We start from the raw sequence: 17,872 nt of genomic DNA, 5'->3' as shown, positions 1-17,872 counted from the left end.
CTTTTCTGGGAGTTATCTAAATTCAGGAATTTATGACTTGATTTGTACATGGCCTAGTTTCTGGTCATTTAATTCATTTGTAACTCTTACGTTGAACCTGGCTGTTTAACTGAAGTGGAGGTGTGGCCGTCCCATAAATATACTATTATTTTCAGTCTTCTGGTGAACAACTGAAAAAGCAGACTTGGCTGGGCACAGTGGCTCATGCCTGTAATCCCAGCACTTTGTAAGGCTGAGGTGGGGGGATCACTTGAGGTCAGGAGTTTGAGACCAGCCTGACCAACATGGTGAAACCCCATCTCTACTAAAAATACAAAAATTAGCTGAGCGTGGTGGCGGGCGCCTGTTATCCCAGCTACTTGGGAGGCTGAGGCAGGAGAATAGCTTGACCCTGAGAGGCAGAGGTTGCAGTGAGCAAGCCTGGGTGACAGAGCAACACTCCATCTCAAAAATAAAATAAATAAGAAAAAGCAGACTTTACATTGATAAGATTCAGCTTTTACTTCTGGTTTTACAATTTAACTCTAGTAATCTTTAGTTCAATGTTTCATAATTTAAACCGTCGACTTAAATTCATCTGATTTGTAATTTCTCTCTTCAGTTTGGCCTATAAGACTAATACTTTAAGCTTTGAAGTAAGATTGTTACTGCCTTCTCATCTGGGTAGAAATCTGTGTGGTGTATCTTCTACAGTGATAAGTTATGAAGGAAGGCAAATACCCTTCAAAAGAACTGAGACACATAAATGAACACATAGAGCTTAGTTTTTAGGCTATAGCTGGGGAGTGTTGGGTTCTCTTAGATCTTGTAAACAGAGAAAAATTAGCTCCTGCTTCCCTGTCTCTTTTTTTTCTCCTCTAGTCTTCCCCTTTCCACCCGGCTTCCTGTTTGAGCCTCCCCCATCCATTCTTGAAAGAAATGGAAAATCTTGCTGATGCTTCCCTTGTAGTCTGCCGCATAGCTAGAGGTGATTGTGGAAGCAGGCACCAACACTTCCCCAGAGGTCTCCTTTAGCCCAGATGTTGCAGGATGAAATAACAGATAGTTTATCTCATTTTCAGAGCCCTTTCCACATGCATTATCTCACGTTAACCTCTGAGGAAAATAGTGTTAGAAGCCTGCCAGAGGAACCAGTGACTATTTCCTCTCCTTCCTGCCCCCATCCATCTTAAGTTTTAAATGACGGAGTCGGTGCCAGATCCATTACCTTTCATTCATCACAGTCTCGACTTAGGATTTAGAACACGACACTTATTCCTACACATAGGTAAAATGTTCCCATTTGTTAAATGTCACATGTTTCCTGAAAATATCTCTGCTGATAATTATTTACTTGCCATCTCAGACAAGATTTTATAAAACACAATTGCTACCTGGAAGTTCCACTTAATATCTGTCAGGGCTGCTTTTGTAGCAGGACCATCAGAATCAACCCAAAGTTAAATAGGAATATTTACCTATAATAGGAATAATGCAATACATTTTCATTGCTGCTGTTGCTTCCTTTCTAAAGCTATCTTTAACTACTTAGTCTTTGCTCCCCCTGCAACTCGACACCTTTACCATAGGTTAACCCTTTCTCACCTATGTCTGGATCATGTGTCTGCAGTATATATTGCCCTGATCACATTGTATTATAATTCTTTTTCTTTTTTTCTTTTTTTTTTTTTTTTTTTTTTTTTTTTTTTTTTTTTTTTTTTTGTGAGACAGAGTCTCACTCTGTCCCAAGGCTGGAGTTCAGTGGCCTGACCTTGGCTTACTGCAACCTCCACCCACCAGGTTCAAGCAATCCTCCAGCCTTCCTCTCAAGTAGCTGGGACTACAGGCATGCACCACCACTCCTGGCTAATTTTTGTATTTTTAGTAGAGATGAGGTTTCACCATGTTGGCCAGGCTGGTCTCGAACTCCTGACCTCAAGTGGTCCACCACCCTCAGCCTCTCAAAGTGCTGGGATTACAGGTGTAAGCCACCATGCCCGGCTATATGTCTTGACACATCTGTCTCTTACACTACATTGTTAGGTCCTTGAGGACAATCACCATGTTGTTGTTTGTTTTTAATTTTTGTCTCTGTGTCTGATAAATATCGACGATCCCTGTGTTTCTCTCAAATTAAAAATATCCCATGGTACCCTGGGACACCTTGACACTTAGTTTGGGAACCACAACAATTGATTGAGGGAGAGAGTGTTTGACTAGGGTAGCCCGGGAAGACTTTTTGGAGTAGGTAGCATTTGAGTTGAGACCTGAATGGTAAGAAAAAGCCAACAGCCACACAGTGAGGTAGAGTATTGTGGTCTGAAAGAGACTCGTGTGAAGGTCTAGAACAGGAAGGGGGAAGTAAACGGGTGTGAGGTGCAGCCAGAGAGGCAGTAGGCAGGGCCATGCCGTTGGAGCCCCGCCATCCCTGAGAAGGCACCCTGTGTTTCCTTCTCACTGCCGGGGGAAGCCTTTGGGGAAGCTTTAAGTAGAGGAGTGGTGCACTGAGCTATCTATTTTGAAGGGATCCTCTGGGCCCTCTGTAGAGAGCCACTGTGGTGAGGGCAAGCTTAGATGCAGCAGAAGCTGCTAGGGGGCTGATGCAGCTGTCCAGCTGGGAGATGATGGGGGCCTGGACTAAAGAGTGGTGGGGAAGAAGGAGGAAGTTGTCGGGTTTGCGGTCTGCTTCATTAGGAGTGTGTACAGTATATGGCAGAGCTGGATAGTTGCTGATTAAGAATTTGTGGGAATTATGATTAAATGGCTCCTCAAAAGCAGTTATTAATTCTGTTTCCTCATCATTCACTCTTCTTTCTTTTTATTCTGTGACATTGTCCCCAGGACTCTGAGAGTGTTTCCAAAGTGCTTTGGCTGGATGAGATACAGCAAGCTGTCGATGAGGCAAACATGGACGAGGACAGAGCAAAACAATGTAAGCCCTCACCTCCTTTGCTCTTGAAACTTGCCTTTTTGGATTTGGTTATGTGCCTGAAGTCATGCGATTTTTAATTTCTGAAAGATTTGGATTCTTACCAAGTTTTAGTTCTTGGACACATAATTATACCAAAATTAGTTGGTTGCCCTATTGTCAGTGATTTGACTCTATCTCCAACAAAATGTAACAATGTTGCTGAACAAAATCCAGAAGGTAAAAAATAGTTTTTAAGCTCTCAAATTGTATAATTGAATAAAATCCTTTTTTTCTCTTGATTTTTAGAGAACTAGACCATTTCTACTTAATAAATGCCTTTTTCTCCTTTCCATGGCCTTTATAGTTACCAGGGTTTTCCACAGAAACAGAACCAATAGGAGACCTATGGAGTTGGCTAGCTGATCATGGTGCAACTAGAAGTGAAATAGACTGGCAGTCTACTCAATTCTTACTTAAATCTGTACAACTGGATGAGTTTTGGGTCAAGCAAACAGAAGTCTACCTTGAATCATAAAAATAGTCATGGACCCTCAATCAATTCCCAGAATGGGGCCAGTTTACAAACCCAGAACCCCTCAAATGAAGGGAAGGCCAGGCCCCTTGAGGAAAAACTCAGCTACACTACCAAAAATTTATACTGTTAGTCTTTCTTCCACCCCTCCCCCAAAGGGGACCTATGGCCTTTTACCAGGGTGACTGTACTTAGGAGAAAGTACATAATCAGACTTTTGGGAGTTAGTGGACACTTGCTCTGAACTGACACTAATTCGAAGAGACCCAAAACATAACTGTGGTCCACCAGTCAGTGTAGGGGTTTGTGGAGGTCAGGTGATGAATAGAATATTAGCTCAGATCCATCTCACAGTGGGTCCCTAAACTCCTTCTGTGGTTACTTCCCCACTTCTGGAGTGCATAATTGGAATAGGCATAATCAGCAACTGGCAGAATCCCCACATTGGTTCAAATGATAAAATTGTTTAACCCTCTGTTTTTAAGGAAGAATAACATGAAAATTCACATGATAGTCTGAAATAGCTTCTAAATTGCTATACTAACATTCTCCATATATAAATTAAGATTCCTAAAAATATATTTCATTAACCTGCCAACTGATGGCATAATTAGAATCTATTCTGTTGTATCAGGTCAGAGAAGATTCTTGAGATGACTTTGTCTTACTCCACAGATGGGCTTTTCAACCTCGGAAGCATCTGTGAGAAACGTCTAGGCTTTATCTCCTTAGCTTAGAAAAATGTGTGTATTTCTCTAACCTGAACTTTTATTCCCTAAGGAACTTCGAAGTCTTTCCTTTCTAGCACGCCTTAAGAAAAAAATAATGAAATGGAGGTGTGTATATAAGAAATTTCAACTTAAATATAAAACTGAAGGAAGCCATGGTCTGAAGAGACAGTTTTGAGAAAGTAGATTGTAATTTAGACATTCAAATAGCCTAAAATGGTTATGATTTGTCTCTTAGAAATCAAACCAATTTAGAAGGTTTTTAAAATGTTCTTATATTCATTGTTCTTACATTTGGCCTGCAAATGTCAAGTTGATTCTGTTTTTCACATTGAGACTCATGGTTCTATTGACTATAAAAGTAAGAGGATTTCTCAAATGTATGATTTTGTACTCTGTATTGCACATCTAAAATCCTATCTTTTCACTCTGTCCTGTCTCTTAAAGAGCTGATATACTTTCTTTTACTATATCTTAAACAGCAAAAAAGATTTTCCAAAGTTAATGCTACCTATGAGAATTTTCTGACTTTCAACAAGAATTTAACCTTTTAAAAACATTCTGCATTATTTGCATGAAGACTTGAAATAGATTCTGGTCACACACTATAAGCGTCACACACACTCTCAGATAATATGATAAAAGAAAATGTGTTGGCCCAAATATGTTACCACCAGCAAAATTTAAAAGGGCAGAGTAACTCAAGTCCCTTTCATTTTGGCCCAGTGTTCACATTCACTGGAGTATCTTGCTTGCTTAAAGTAGATTTGCCTCTACTTTTGATCCCTTAGAGCAATCTTTCTCTACCTTTTTCTCATTATGGCACCCTAAGGAATCTTTTTAGACAGTTTTTTCTCTAATCACTCCTTACCATGAAATTTTAATGCCACAGATATATTGTATACCTGTTTATGTGCCATATGTAGACCTGTACTTTATACATAAAGAGATTTTTTTCACTCCCTCCCTGCAGGAACTAATTTTTGCCCCGTTAGGGGTTCTATCACCTCCACTGTGAATGTGTGCCTTAAGAGAGCCTGCTGGTATATGGCTTAAGATGTAAAGCAAACATTTTTTGGATCTCTTAGGAGATTTATGGAGGTTTCTTAATTTGTTCCTTGGCAGAAACATACCTGACTTTCTGGAGTGAAAGTCATCTATCTGATATCTTCAACTATCTGGAACTTAGCTACAACTCACAGATTAAGAAAAAAAGCAATCAAAATAGATATCTCAAAGCAAGTGCATTGAAGTTAATCTACTTTATTCACTGAGCACCCCTCAGAGAGACACTTTGAGCCTGTTGATTCTTTTCTTAGGCAAAACTCTATTATCTTGGTAGTTTCTTTTCCTGGCTGGTTTTGACTTAGAGCACATCAGAAGCCACAAGTCACAAGGCAGTAAAGTGCTTAAGCTGCCATAGGCAGGCACACCAATGTCAGTAAAAAGTGATAGCTGACAGTGAAGGAAGAAGGAAAAACTAAGAAGCATAGGAGTTATTAAGGCTATTTCGTGCAGGAGCCAGTAAGCCCAAACACCTCCACAGTCCTTGAAAATAACACTCACCTGATTATAGCACAGCACAATTTTAATGACAAGGACTCTTCTGGCAGCTCTCAGCAGACATTAAGCACCTACTTTATACCATAGACTTTGGGTAAAATAAGGAGCAATAGCAGCTGTCCTGTTAGGATTTTCTCTAAGGCATGTTTTAGAGTTTCATCGAAAATGGTTCTATTAAGATGAGAGTTGATCCATAAAGGAATTAGCTTCAGTTATCTGGAAATTGACCTGTGAACCAGCTCATCGATATTCAATGATGATATATCCAAGAAATGTGTGCCTTTTGTAATATCTTTTAAGGAAAATTGCATTTTATTGGGTTAGATGACACTGTCACATGTAGTTCATGTGATAATTTTTGTCATTTTCTTGTTCCTATTACTTTTCTCGGACCACAAACTTCTCAATTGCCAGTACTCTATTTTCTCTATCCTACAAAGCTTTCCTGGAGAAGAGGAAAGGGCTATGTCTACCCATGTTCTATTAACCTCTGTTAGCATAAGAACATACTGCCATACCTTTTGTTCAACAACCACTGGAGTTTGCCTGAGAAGTTCTCCCTTCATCTATATGTGCCCCTCCAGATTTGCATGACTTTGACTCCAGGTTGTTGAAAGTCAATCTCTGTTTTTCTTTCTCCTTTAACCCTCATAGTGCTATGCACATGCGAACATAATTTGATGACAACAAATTGTAATTTAATATTTGTAGAGTTTGATGTATGTGTAAGAAAAAAAGAAAAAGCATCCATGTCTCCCTTCTCTTTTCATCAAGATGTTTTTCATGTAGGAAGTATTTTAACTTGGCTTCTTTCATTTTTCTGGTTCTACTTTTCTAACTCAGTGCATTTACTGGTTGTGAAAACTCTAGTCCTATTGATTGGACATTCTTACCTGGAATTAAAGTGGGAAATAATTCACTAAGTTAACTTTCCTTAGGCAACCAAGAGTTTAATATGTTTTGTTAATGAGGAGGGGTAGAAATTTGCAGTGGGATAAAATGCTTGTTAGGTCTAAAATGGTTCCAGAATTAAGTTTTAGGACTCCATTGCACATACCCACCAGCTCTGCCTTTCTAGAACACTTGTTTAGGTTGTTTATGACAATCTTGCTAAATATATTAGCACTATACAAGAGAATACCAGGATTTCCGTAACTTAAAAAGGATTTTGCTTATCCTAAAGTAAACAAATGTCTTTGTAAAACTAGTTCTCAAATACATGTTAATGCCCTAGGTTACAGCTACGTATCTATGTTCGTGTGTATTCACCCCATTTCATAGATTACTACAGCAAGCAAAACCTAGTGCCTTCATACCACATATGAGTAACCAGGAAAGACTATTGTTTTTAATAAACCATACTCCCATGGTATCTAATTCTTCTTATGGACTAAACTGGTCTGTGAATTTGTGACTGTCTTGGGCATATGTGGTAAATATTCTCAAAGGGTAAAAATGTTTGATACTAATGCATTCCTAAAACGTTGAATTATATATTTGTGTGCCTTGAAGTAAGTGGAAGATAACCATTAACAAGAAACTTTTTTTTTCAATTACCCAGGGGTTACTCTGGTGGTTGATGTTAATCAGTGTTTGGAAGGAAAAAAATCAAGTGATATTTTGTCTGTATTGAAGTCTTCCACTTCTAATGCAAATGACATAATCCCGGAGTGTGCTGACAAATACTATGATGCCCTTGTGAAGGCAAAAGAGCTCAAATCTGAAAGAGGTAAGTTGGTTTGTTACTTTAGCACAAACTAAGTATTTTAAATATCATTTCTGTGGTATTATATTTTCTTAATTTTAAGACAAGTATTGCTTTCAAATTAACATTTCTGTAATTTTTTGTCATCTATGGCTAAGGAAATTAGGAAAAGTTTTAGATGTTTCTTTTTAGTTTTAGAAAGCTATGATGAGCTCAGTGGCAATATATGGATGGCATTAAGAAAATGTCATATTTGAGGAGTCTGTGCCTTATACAGGTCATGCTTATTGATTCATTTATTCGTGTGAGTAGACCAGTGATATAAACAGATGTTTACACTAATATTTTCTGTCACCTAATCCTTTGTGATTGTACAGTATTAAGTAGGGGTAAAGAGTAATTCTGAATATATGAAATAAAGTACAATGAGCCAGCCTGCAAGGGATCAGTTGGCAAAGCTAGGCAACTAGTTATGCCTACTCAATCCAATGGCAGAACCTACATTGTTAGCTCTGGAAATAATCTTTGAGACTACACAGTTTGATACTCATTTTTCAGATTTGGAAGTTCACGTTGGTAAGATTTCAGACAGAGGGAAAGAATGGTAGACCCAAGGACAATTAATTTTTAATCCAGAATTCCTTTAGTAGATTTTTATTAAGCACCTACTATTTCCTAGTGTCAAGGATCAAGGTGGCTGTCAACTTCTAGGCTAGTATTTATTTGTACCACATTGTAGGTCGTCTACAGGATACTATTCATCTTTAAGAAACTAGTGTGACAGTGCGTGGCCTTAGAAGTAGAGCTTAAGGAAAAAAAAAAAACTTTTTTAGTCCAACTTGATGTTTGTCTAGTAGTACCCTATGTACTTGTTTTCAAGTTTCATATATTTCCAACTTGGAGATTCCACCTTAAAATTCAGTTAATTTTCTGTTAATGAAATGACCACTCTCTTACTTGGCATCTGGTCACCCTTGAGTCCCTCTCTGTTCCATTCAGATCTCTTCATCAAGAATTACTGTAGTGTCCCCTGTCTCATCCTTCATTGGGAAAGAATTGCATAATTGTATAAATGAGCTATCCTAATTTCAAATTCATCCTGGAAAAAACTTAGTTTATCTTCTGTCTCCTAAACTTGCTACGTCGTTTCCCACATGTCATATTTGGGTGACTATAGTCAAATCCCTGTGTATCCAATTCAGAAACCTAGGAAGTGCTTTAGATTCATTCTTTTGGGAAGAAAAAAATGGCAGCAAGACTTTTGTCAGCTGAGATCGTATTGAATCTATAGGTAAATTTGAGAAGTCTTGCCATCTTAACAATATTCTGATCCACGTACATGGGTATCTTTCCTTTTAATCAAGTTTAAAACTCTTTCAACAATTTTTTGTAGTTTTCAGCATATAAGGCTTGCATTTGTTTCATTAAATTTATTCCTAAGTATTTTATCATTTTTATTCTATTGTAAATATTGTTTTTTAATTATATTTTGGGATTGTTTATTGCTAGTTTATAGATATACAATTGACTTTTTATTGAGAAATAATTTATATGCCATAAAATTGTCCTTTTAAGGTATGTAATTAAGAGGTTTTTAGTATATTCACAAGGTTGTACATCCGACACCTCTAGTTAATTCCAGAACATTTTCATCACACCAAAACAAAACCCAATACTTATTAGCAGTAAATCCCCATCACCCACTCCCCAGCTCCAGGCAACTACTAATCTACTTTCTGTCTTTGGCCTATTTTGGACATTTCATGTAAACAGAATTATACAATACATAGCCTTTTGTGCCTGGCTTCTTTTACCTAGCATAATATTTTCAGAGTTCATTCATGTAGCATTAGTAAGTTCGTCCTTTTTTGTGGCTAATATTCCATCGTATGAATATGCCACATTTTGTTTACCCAGTCATCAACTGATGGAACCTGTATTCTGCGCCACCCCTCCCCCCAACTTTTGGCTATTCTAAATGAGACTGCTATGAATATTCATGTCCGGGTTTTTTCATGGATATATCTTTTCGTACAACTGATTTTTGTATATTGATCTTGTATCCTACAACCTTGCTGAACTCATTCTAATCATTTTTAGTAAATTTCTTGTGCTGCCATCCGCCTTAATAAATAAAGTTTCACTGAAATCCAGCTGCATATTAATTTATATATGATCTATGGCTGCTTTCCTGCTGCAGTGGTAGTGCTGAGTGGTTGTTTCAGAGACCCATAGCCTGCAAAGCTGAAAATATTTGCCTTTTTTTTTTTTCTTTTCGAGATGAAGTCTCACTCTGTCACCCAGGCTGGAGTGCAGCGGGGCAATCTTGGCTCACTGCAACCTCAGCCTCCTGGGTTCAAGCAATTCTCCTGCCTCAGCCTCCCGAGTAGCTGGCATTACAGTTACCTGCCAACATGCCTGGCTCATTTTTGTATTTTTTAGTAGAGACGGGGTTTCACCATGTAGACCAGGTTGGTCTCGAACTCCTGACCTCAAGTGACTCACCTGCCTCGGCCTCCCAAAGGGCTGAGATTACAGGCATGAGCCACTGCACCCAGCCCCTACTCTCTGACTCTACAGAAAACGTTTGCCAACTCTTGTTCTAGAAAGAAGAGTATCCCAAGCAATTAAAGACTGATTCTCACCTCCAGATAGAGCTATGAGCATTGTTTTCAGGCACGCACAGGATGATTTATTCTTATCTCTTTCACCTCTGGTTCTAGGATGTCTTATCTTTTCCCAAACTGAAACATCCACCATTTGGTGGATGGATTACTCAGCCTTGTAACTCAGTTTAACGCTTCTATATGTTCGCGTATAATTTTGTCTGCAAGGCATCTAAAAAGTATGCCTCCTTGTGGAATGTTCATCACCTCTTAACTAACTGTAATCAGTCTTTTTTTCTAAGTAACAAACCAACTATATTTCTTAGGAAAACTATTTGGAGCCCATGCTGGAAAGTAGCTCTCCTCAGCCTCTGATCTAACTACATTCAAACTAGATGTGAAAAATATAGGGATTCTTCTTTCCTATTACCTACTGACATCCTAACCCAAGTAAAGCCTTCTAATGCCATTCAGATCTCTTCATCAGGAATTACTGTAATGTCCCCTGTCTCATCCTTCATTGGGAAAGAATTACATAATTGTATTAATGAGCTATCCTAATTTCATATTCATCCTGGAAAAAACTTAGTTTATCTTCTCTCTCCTAAACTTGCCTGCTTCTTTTCCCACGTGTCATATTTGGATGAGAGCTAAAAACAACAGAAAAATATAAGAAGTTCTAACTTAGACTAAGCTAAGTCAGCTGCTATCAAGTGAGCTTTAGACTCATTGCCTTTCCATGTAAATCAAAGTTCAAGTGAATTGACCATTGGTGATTGTCTTTTAACCAACTAACACATTTTTTACTTCTCAGTTCAAGTGACGGGAGAAACATTTTCACCAGCTTTGCTTGCTTTCTTTCCTTCCCACTGAGACAGTTGCCTTAAGAAGGGTGATTATTCTTCTGAAAACATTTATGAATCTGACAACTATTGGTAATTGAAAATATCATAATTGGCTGGTTGTGGTGGTTCATGCCTATAATCCCAGCACTTTGGGCGGCTGAGGTGAGCGGATTGCTTGACCCCAGGAGTTTGAAAACAGCCTGGACAACATGGCAAAACCCATCTCTACAAAAAAATACAAAAAATTAGCCAGGTGTTGCATGATCCTGTGGTCCCAGCTACTCTGGAGGCTCATCTGAGCCTGGGGAGGTTGAGGCTGCAGTGAGCCTTGGTCACACCACTGTTCTCCAGCCTGGGTGACAGAGTGAGACCCTGTCTCAAAAGCAAGAAAGAAAGGAAGGAAGGGAGGGGAGAGGAGGGTAGGGGGAGGGAAAGGAAGGAAGAAAGAATAATAATTACTTGTAAACATCCTAACTTTACTGTACAATGTATTTTCTAGTAGACCAATGTTTCTAAACAGATGAACCAGCTGTCTGGCTGCCCATTGAAAAGAGATACATCTCTCTTCCTGGGCATTGACAAACAGAAAGAACAGGTGAGGGGCATTTAAAGCCAAATGAAGCATCAACACATATTAAAGAGCCTTAAAGTTACCCCTGCTTAGTTATTTACATGCATTTCAATATTCTGTGAAAAAATTCACTTGAACTTTGATTTACCTGGAAAGGTAATGAGTCTAATGCTCACTTGATACAGTTGTCTTAGCTTAGTCTAAGTTAGAACTTCTTATGTTTTTCTGTTGTTTTTAGCTCTCAGGTCTGGGGACCAGAATTGTAACCATTCAACAAAATAAACAGATTTCTAAATATGAAGTTTAGCCCATGGATTCATGAGGAGGAGAGATTCTTGACCAATCTAAGTCATGACTACCATAGGATTTTCTAACACCCCTTCCCCAAAATTAAGTTTCAAAAAAATTTTTTTCTCATTTCGTGTGGTTGCATAGCACAAAATGAGTCAGAGGAACCAGGAATTTTCTTTTTCCCCACTTTAGTTGACCTTTGTGTTGTGCATGTGCCATTTTGTACTTTGAGTAACGTTGTCTCCAAAGGTTCTGCTTTGGTTTAATGCCGAACATTGGCCCTCCTTAAATAAGGGCCACAGTCCTTGTGGGTATCTCCTTATTGGAGAAATTGCAGGTAAACTTTGTAAGCAAAGAGGATCTTGCCGATTGGTCTCCTTTGTCTACATGTGTTGTTGTTTGCATCTACCTGGGATTTATAATTATTGTTTGCTTTTCCTTCTCTTTGGCTGTTTTTGGCCAAACATGTTTTTGTCATCCTCATGAAAGATTTAAGTTCCAGAGCTAGCCTTAGATATTTGTGTCTCTTCCTTTTCTTTGGGTTAGCAGGCATCTGCCATTAAATACATCGAATTCATTCCATGTTAGTGGGTCACTTCTGATGCCTTTGACTGTCTGAAGGTTTGGTGAAAAACATATTCAATTGTTTTACATGTTAAAGAAACTACACTGATGTTTAAGGGTTCACTGTGTCTGTGTAGAATTTAACAAACTTTTTTCTTTAGTGTCTAATGACGGTTCATGGCTCAAACTCAACCTGCACGAAAAATATGACTACTATTACAACATTGATTCAAAAGAGAGTTCCTGGGTCACACCTGAATCATGCTTGTATAAAGAATCATGGCTCACAGGAAAAGAAATCGAGGTAGGAGGTTGGTGTTTGATGGATAACTCTACTGTATAAAGTTAAATTTGACTGGTTTTCTATTTCTGAATCATGGAAGTGATGAGAGGAACTAATTGATTTATCTGAAGTCTGGATATGTAATAAAGTCTTCAAGAACTACAGTTGAATGTGGCTGCATTGTTACTAATGTACAGAATTTTTTCCATATTGGCTTAACAAAACCAAATAGAGCAGGGGGAAGAAATATTTCACTATTTATTTGGGATGGTAGATTATCCTAAGAAATCAATCTTAAGATTTTCCTTGACTTAATTAAGCTCAATTAATGATAATTCCTGGGTTGTCAATATTTAAAAGGTATTTCTTTCCCCCCATCTCAGCCTGCAACTTAACATTGTACCTTTCAAACCAAAATGTCATTTTTTTCTACAAAGTGCTGGAGAGGGCATCTCTGCCACACATGGCCCCAGCCATCTCCAGGACAGCTTCAGAAGCAAAGAACAGAGTTGGGCAAAGAGCAGGATGGGTAAACATTAAATGTTTGCTTCTTCCGAGATGGTCATCTTAGCATGTTTTCATTGCTTAACATTTCTAGAGCTCTGGATGTACCCATGTCCAAATGTAAGTGCAAACGTCACAATTGAGTGTATCTTATACTTTGCTTTCAATTAACTGACATAAAAATTAGCCATGTGTCCATGTATTGTACTAACCAAGAGTTAAACAAGATACATTGAACTGGAATTTCTATTTAACTACTAAAGGTCCCTTTTAACTAATCCGTGACCCATATTTGAAAGCTTTCTTCTACCAGATTTTACTTATTGAAAGCAATTTATCCCTCCTCTCATCTCTTTTTAACCAAACTATATAAATAGTACCTGTTTGAGCTTCTTGTTAGGAGTAAAGAAATAGTGCATTAGTGAACATAGCGTCATTATTGACTATTAGGACGTTTGTTAGTTTTTGTTTCTCTTTTTGGGGGGACATTTGTTATTTTAAATAAAAGAAGAAACTCATTTAGAAAAGTCTGCATTAGGTGAAACCCCATCTTTACTAAAAATACAAAAATTAGCTGGGCATGGTGGCGGGCACCTGTAATCCCAGCTACTTGGAAGGCTGCATCAGGAGAATTGCTTGAACCCAGGAGATGGAGGTTGCAGTGAGCCAAGATTGCACCATTGCACTCCAGCCTGGGTGACAAGAACTACACTCTGTCCCGGGGAGGGAAAAAAGCCCAGAAAAGTCTACGTTAGAATCTCAGGTTCAGATGCTTTTTCTCATTATAAACAAGACTGGCTGGAGTCTCAGGGGTCCTCCTGATTCCCCCATGTGGCTTGTCCATTGTAGTCCTAATTCCCTCCCAAATATTCAGCAATTTTTATATATATAGGAGCCCAGGGCTGAAGTATTTACAAAAAAAGATAACAAGAGCAAAGCTAGGAGAAAAAGTACAGCCAAAAGAGCTATTTCCAGTTTCAGTTCTAGGTCACTGAATTTCATTCATTTTTTAGTTGCCCCTCCCTACATAGAGGAATGAAAGGAGCACTTTGACAATAGATTATTTGTATAATCATGGCTTTGTTAGATCTGAATATTTTCTTGCAACATGGGAATAGGGAACTAAATGCTTGGTGAGGATTTCCTGAAACAAAAGACTTAGCTATAAACAGGTAGTGAGGTAGATCTTGCCGAATGGCCTTGTTTGTGAGGTGGTTCTTTGCTTTGTCTGAGGTTGGTGGGCAGCCATGAAGAAACTGGAGGGGGTAAAGTCAGAGGAATGTGAAATTGGAATCAACCCTTGTAGCAAGATGTCTGAAACAAGTTATGGCCAAAAGTAACCTTTCCAACTGGTGTCCCTACAAATACCCAAAGAATGTGTAGAACTGCGAATGAGGTCTCCTGAAACCATAAACATAGCCAAGTACCCCTCATTTGTATAGAGTTTCACTTTCCAATGTACTTTCACATCACTTTGATCCCTAAATTATCCTCTAAGTAGAGATAGAGCAAATATTCTCATCTTCTATGTTTCTAAGTGAGGAAATTGGGGCACAGAGTAGGTGAAGCAGTTTGTACTAATTCTGCAATTTGTGTAGATTTTGTCAATAAACAGATTTATTTCCAGTGCTTCCAACTTCTAGTCTAGTATGTTTTCCACTTTTTGCATTGTTTTTGACACAGTCACCGGTATCTCTGAGTGGTTATATCATGTGCCCATTGCTCTGGAATTAATAACATAAGTTGGTGGCTTAAGAAAGACATAGGTACTTTAAAAAGTGAGCAATGCTTCCTAGGAGGAATACTCTTGAAGGAATATTCACCAACATTGCTTTGGATTTAAAAACAAAAACAAAAGTTGGACCCAAAGGATGTGAAACCTGCTGATAATGGATCCACGCGTCGTAATATGTTTAAAGAGGAAATACTGATGATAATTAAGTTCTATTTTGGAAAAAAACAAGAACACATATCTTATAGAATCGTTAAAAGTCAACATCAAAGATATCGCAGTGTGGCAGTATTGCAGACAGAATCACCAATGCAGTATTTACTAAAACTTAGAGGAAAAAAATATGATCTGAGTCTGACCAATGCTACCAAAAATGCTTAATGACAAGAAGACAGTGAAGAACACAGTTTATTGACTCATTTCAGTTGTTCAGAGGTCTTACAACTTTTAGGAAAACGACATTGTAGCAATGGATTATTAGTGCTAATTTTGAAGAAAAAAATGAAATTATAGACATACTAAAAAATTATATGCCATGGTTGAAAAGATGTATCAAACTATAAAGCAGCAGCATCGAAGATTTAAAATTTAGAATAAAAATTGCTCATGTGGCATCCCAAGATATACCCCAGGTATAACTTTTTGTTATATCAAGCATCAGTCTGTTAAGATTATTAACCAGTGGAAGGTCTAACACTGTTATAAAAAATTGTATTTATTCTAAATAAGCGGAAGTTACCAGTTTTATTCAATGAATGCATACATATATGTCTTCTCTTAAAGATATGTATGCATCTTTGGTATGATTTCACTTTTAGCTCTTTAAGTTAACCAACCATTAATTCCAGTTGTACTAGATAAGAGTCATCAGTTGTAGAAGTGACAGTCCAGTCTTTCTTTGCATCTCTCATCGGGCATAAAAGTAAACCCTGTTCAGACCCCACATGAAACTTTCTTATAACCCCCTTCTTCCTTTTTTCTCATTCTTCTAGATTTCTGCCCTCTATCCTTAATAGCACTTATCTTGCCCCTCCCACCCCTTTTTCTTTTGCCCCAGAGCATCATTCTGAGTTTGGCCACAACTCGTTACAGGGGTCTGCCTACTCTGGCCTGGGGAAGAAATGGGAAAGAAGTCTGAGGACCTTATGGCCATTGCAGTCTTTTCCTTGGCAGTCCAAGGGAAGCGGGAGGTGATGCATGTTTTTACAGCAAGCATCCTTGTCCCTTTACATTCTGTGGAGCTCAGGCCTCATGCCTGGTCCTTGCCAGCATCATCCATACATCTCTGCCTCCAAATCCTGAGATCATTGAGCTGCATTCTCTTGCCACCTCAGCACCAAGCTCAGAGATTCCAAAATCATATTGCTAGAAAGAAGTTAAGCCAGTTTCATCCCTCAGCTCTGCTTAAATTTGTTTTTAAACCAAGCCAAAAGGAGACATCCATATTATTTTCTAAAAGATAAAATATCAGAAGCTATTCTATGTGTGCCTTTCAGCTGATGTGTGAAGTGTAACCATAAGAAATATCTCTTGCCAGGACATTATTGAGGAAGTCACAGTAGGTTACATTCGTGAGAATATATGGTCTGCTTCAGAAGAGTTGCTTCTTCGCTTTCAAGCCACAAGCTCAGGACCCATCCTTAGGGAAGAGTTTGAAGCTAGAAAATCATTTTTGCATGAACAAGAAGAGAATGTGGTCAAAATACAGGTATGTGGATCACCTACCGCTGTTTACACAAAACTGTCATATCACCTGAAAATGTTTTATTTGATAATAGAATAGTCAACTACCAGCATTCCTATAAACAAATCTGACTGCATATTCTTACATAATCAGTGCCCCTAGTCTACTTCACTAAGGCTTTAAAATAGGGAGCATTTTGATGATGAATGACTTAACCTATGGTCTTCTAGAGAGTATTTAGGAGCACCGCAGATTTGCACAGATCCACCTGCTGCCAACCTAGTTGGACCCAAAGGGATATACCTTGGATCAGAGTTGAAATCATACCTGACTTGGGGACTTTACAATTTGGCTTTGTTGTGGTTAGTAGATGTTGAGTGGCATCTTAGTTTCTGTGCTGTTCTAGCCTGAAAGAACAGGAGAACTAATGAAATAAACAGATTTAGCCTCTCTCAGAATGTCTTCTACCTTCTGTAATCTGTCACTCTTCATTTAGGCCTTCAGGAGAAACCTTCATTCCCAATTTTTTTGCTATGAATTGTTCTTAAGTTTGCATGACTTGTCTAAACTTTCTGATTGGCAGGAGAATTTGCCAGGTTTAGATGTTTCTCTTCTGTATTCCTATAGCGCCCCCTACCAGTTACCACACTGGTTTGTGAAAGGCTGTGAGTTTGTTCTTTTTATTGTGAGTTCAAAGGGGTATTATTAACAACTGGTAAAGTCTGATGCTGATGGGTTTTTACTTTGAAGTTTCCTAAATTGAACATTTTTCTGTTGAAGAGCTTCTTTTTTGTGTGGTCACTGGTGAACTCATCTGCTTTTCCTACCTAACTGTAATGTCCAAGGCAGAAAATGAATTTTACAAACATTTGTCTTCTTGTATCTTGCACATGATAGGTGCTTACATGTTTAAATTTGCTTGGAGCTTAAGATATTAGCAAAGCAGAAATAATTAATTTTATAAAAGAAATTTCTACTATAAATCTGACACTCAAAGGATTTTTCTAGGTGGGCCAATGAGTTTCCAATGTATTGCTTTAAACAAATAGTAGGCAAAACACACAGAAAGTGAACAAAAGCCTAAAAATAGTCATCTACACTGATGAGACTCTAATTTTGCACAAATTTCATGTGTCAGCCAATATAAAATTTGGACCCCACACTCTCCAGTCTCAGGTCACACAGCAGTGTTGCAGTTGGAAGATATACCACAGAGCCCACCAGTACAGAATCCCTCTGTATTAGAAACCAGGGCTGAAGGATGAGAGAAATGGGGTAAGGACAGGAACGATCATTTGGAGCCTTTTTCCTCCACCTCAGCAGAGGCAAAAGAATTGACGAAGCAGCCATCAAACCATGAAGTCACCTCACCAC

General features: G+C 38.3%; 1 protein-coding gene across 5 annotated transcripts in view; it reads left to right on the top strand.

Moving 5' to 3' along the window:
- The window catches only part of IQGAP2 (IQ motif containing GTPase activating protein 2), a 307,664-nt gene that overhangs the window by 222,054 nt on the left and 67,738 nt on the right, over nt 1-17,872 (top strand). For 3 of the 5 annotated variants that reach the window (XM_019013491.4, XM_019013493.4, XM_019013492.4), the window contains 3 exons: nt 2,821-2,911; nt 7,275-7,442; nt 12,457-12,599. In XM_019013491.4, the coding sequence (XP_018869036.3) occupies nt 2,821-2,911; nt 7,275-7,442; nt 12,457-12,599 (402 nt within the window). Of the gene's footprint in view, nt 1-2,820; nt 2,912-7,274; nt 7,443-12,456; nt 12,600-16,351; nt 16,523-17,872 lie in introns of all 5 variants that reach the window. The other 2 variants (XM_019013490.4, XM_055366992.2) reach the window with 1 other exon arrangement.

The sequence above is a fragment of the Gorilla gorilla genome, chromosome 19, assembly GCF_029281585.2.
Source record: "Gorilla gorilla gorilla isolate KB3781 chromosome 19, NHGRI_mGorGor1-v2.1_pri, whole genome shotgun sequence".
Lineage (NCBI taxonomy): Eukaryota > Metazoa > Chordata > Mammalia > Primates > Hominidae > Gorilla > Gorilla gorilla.
The sequence above is the reverse complement of the archived record's forward strand: the minus strand, read 5'-3'. Positions and strand labels throughout refer to the sequence as shown.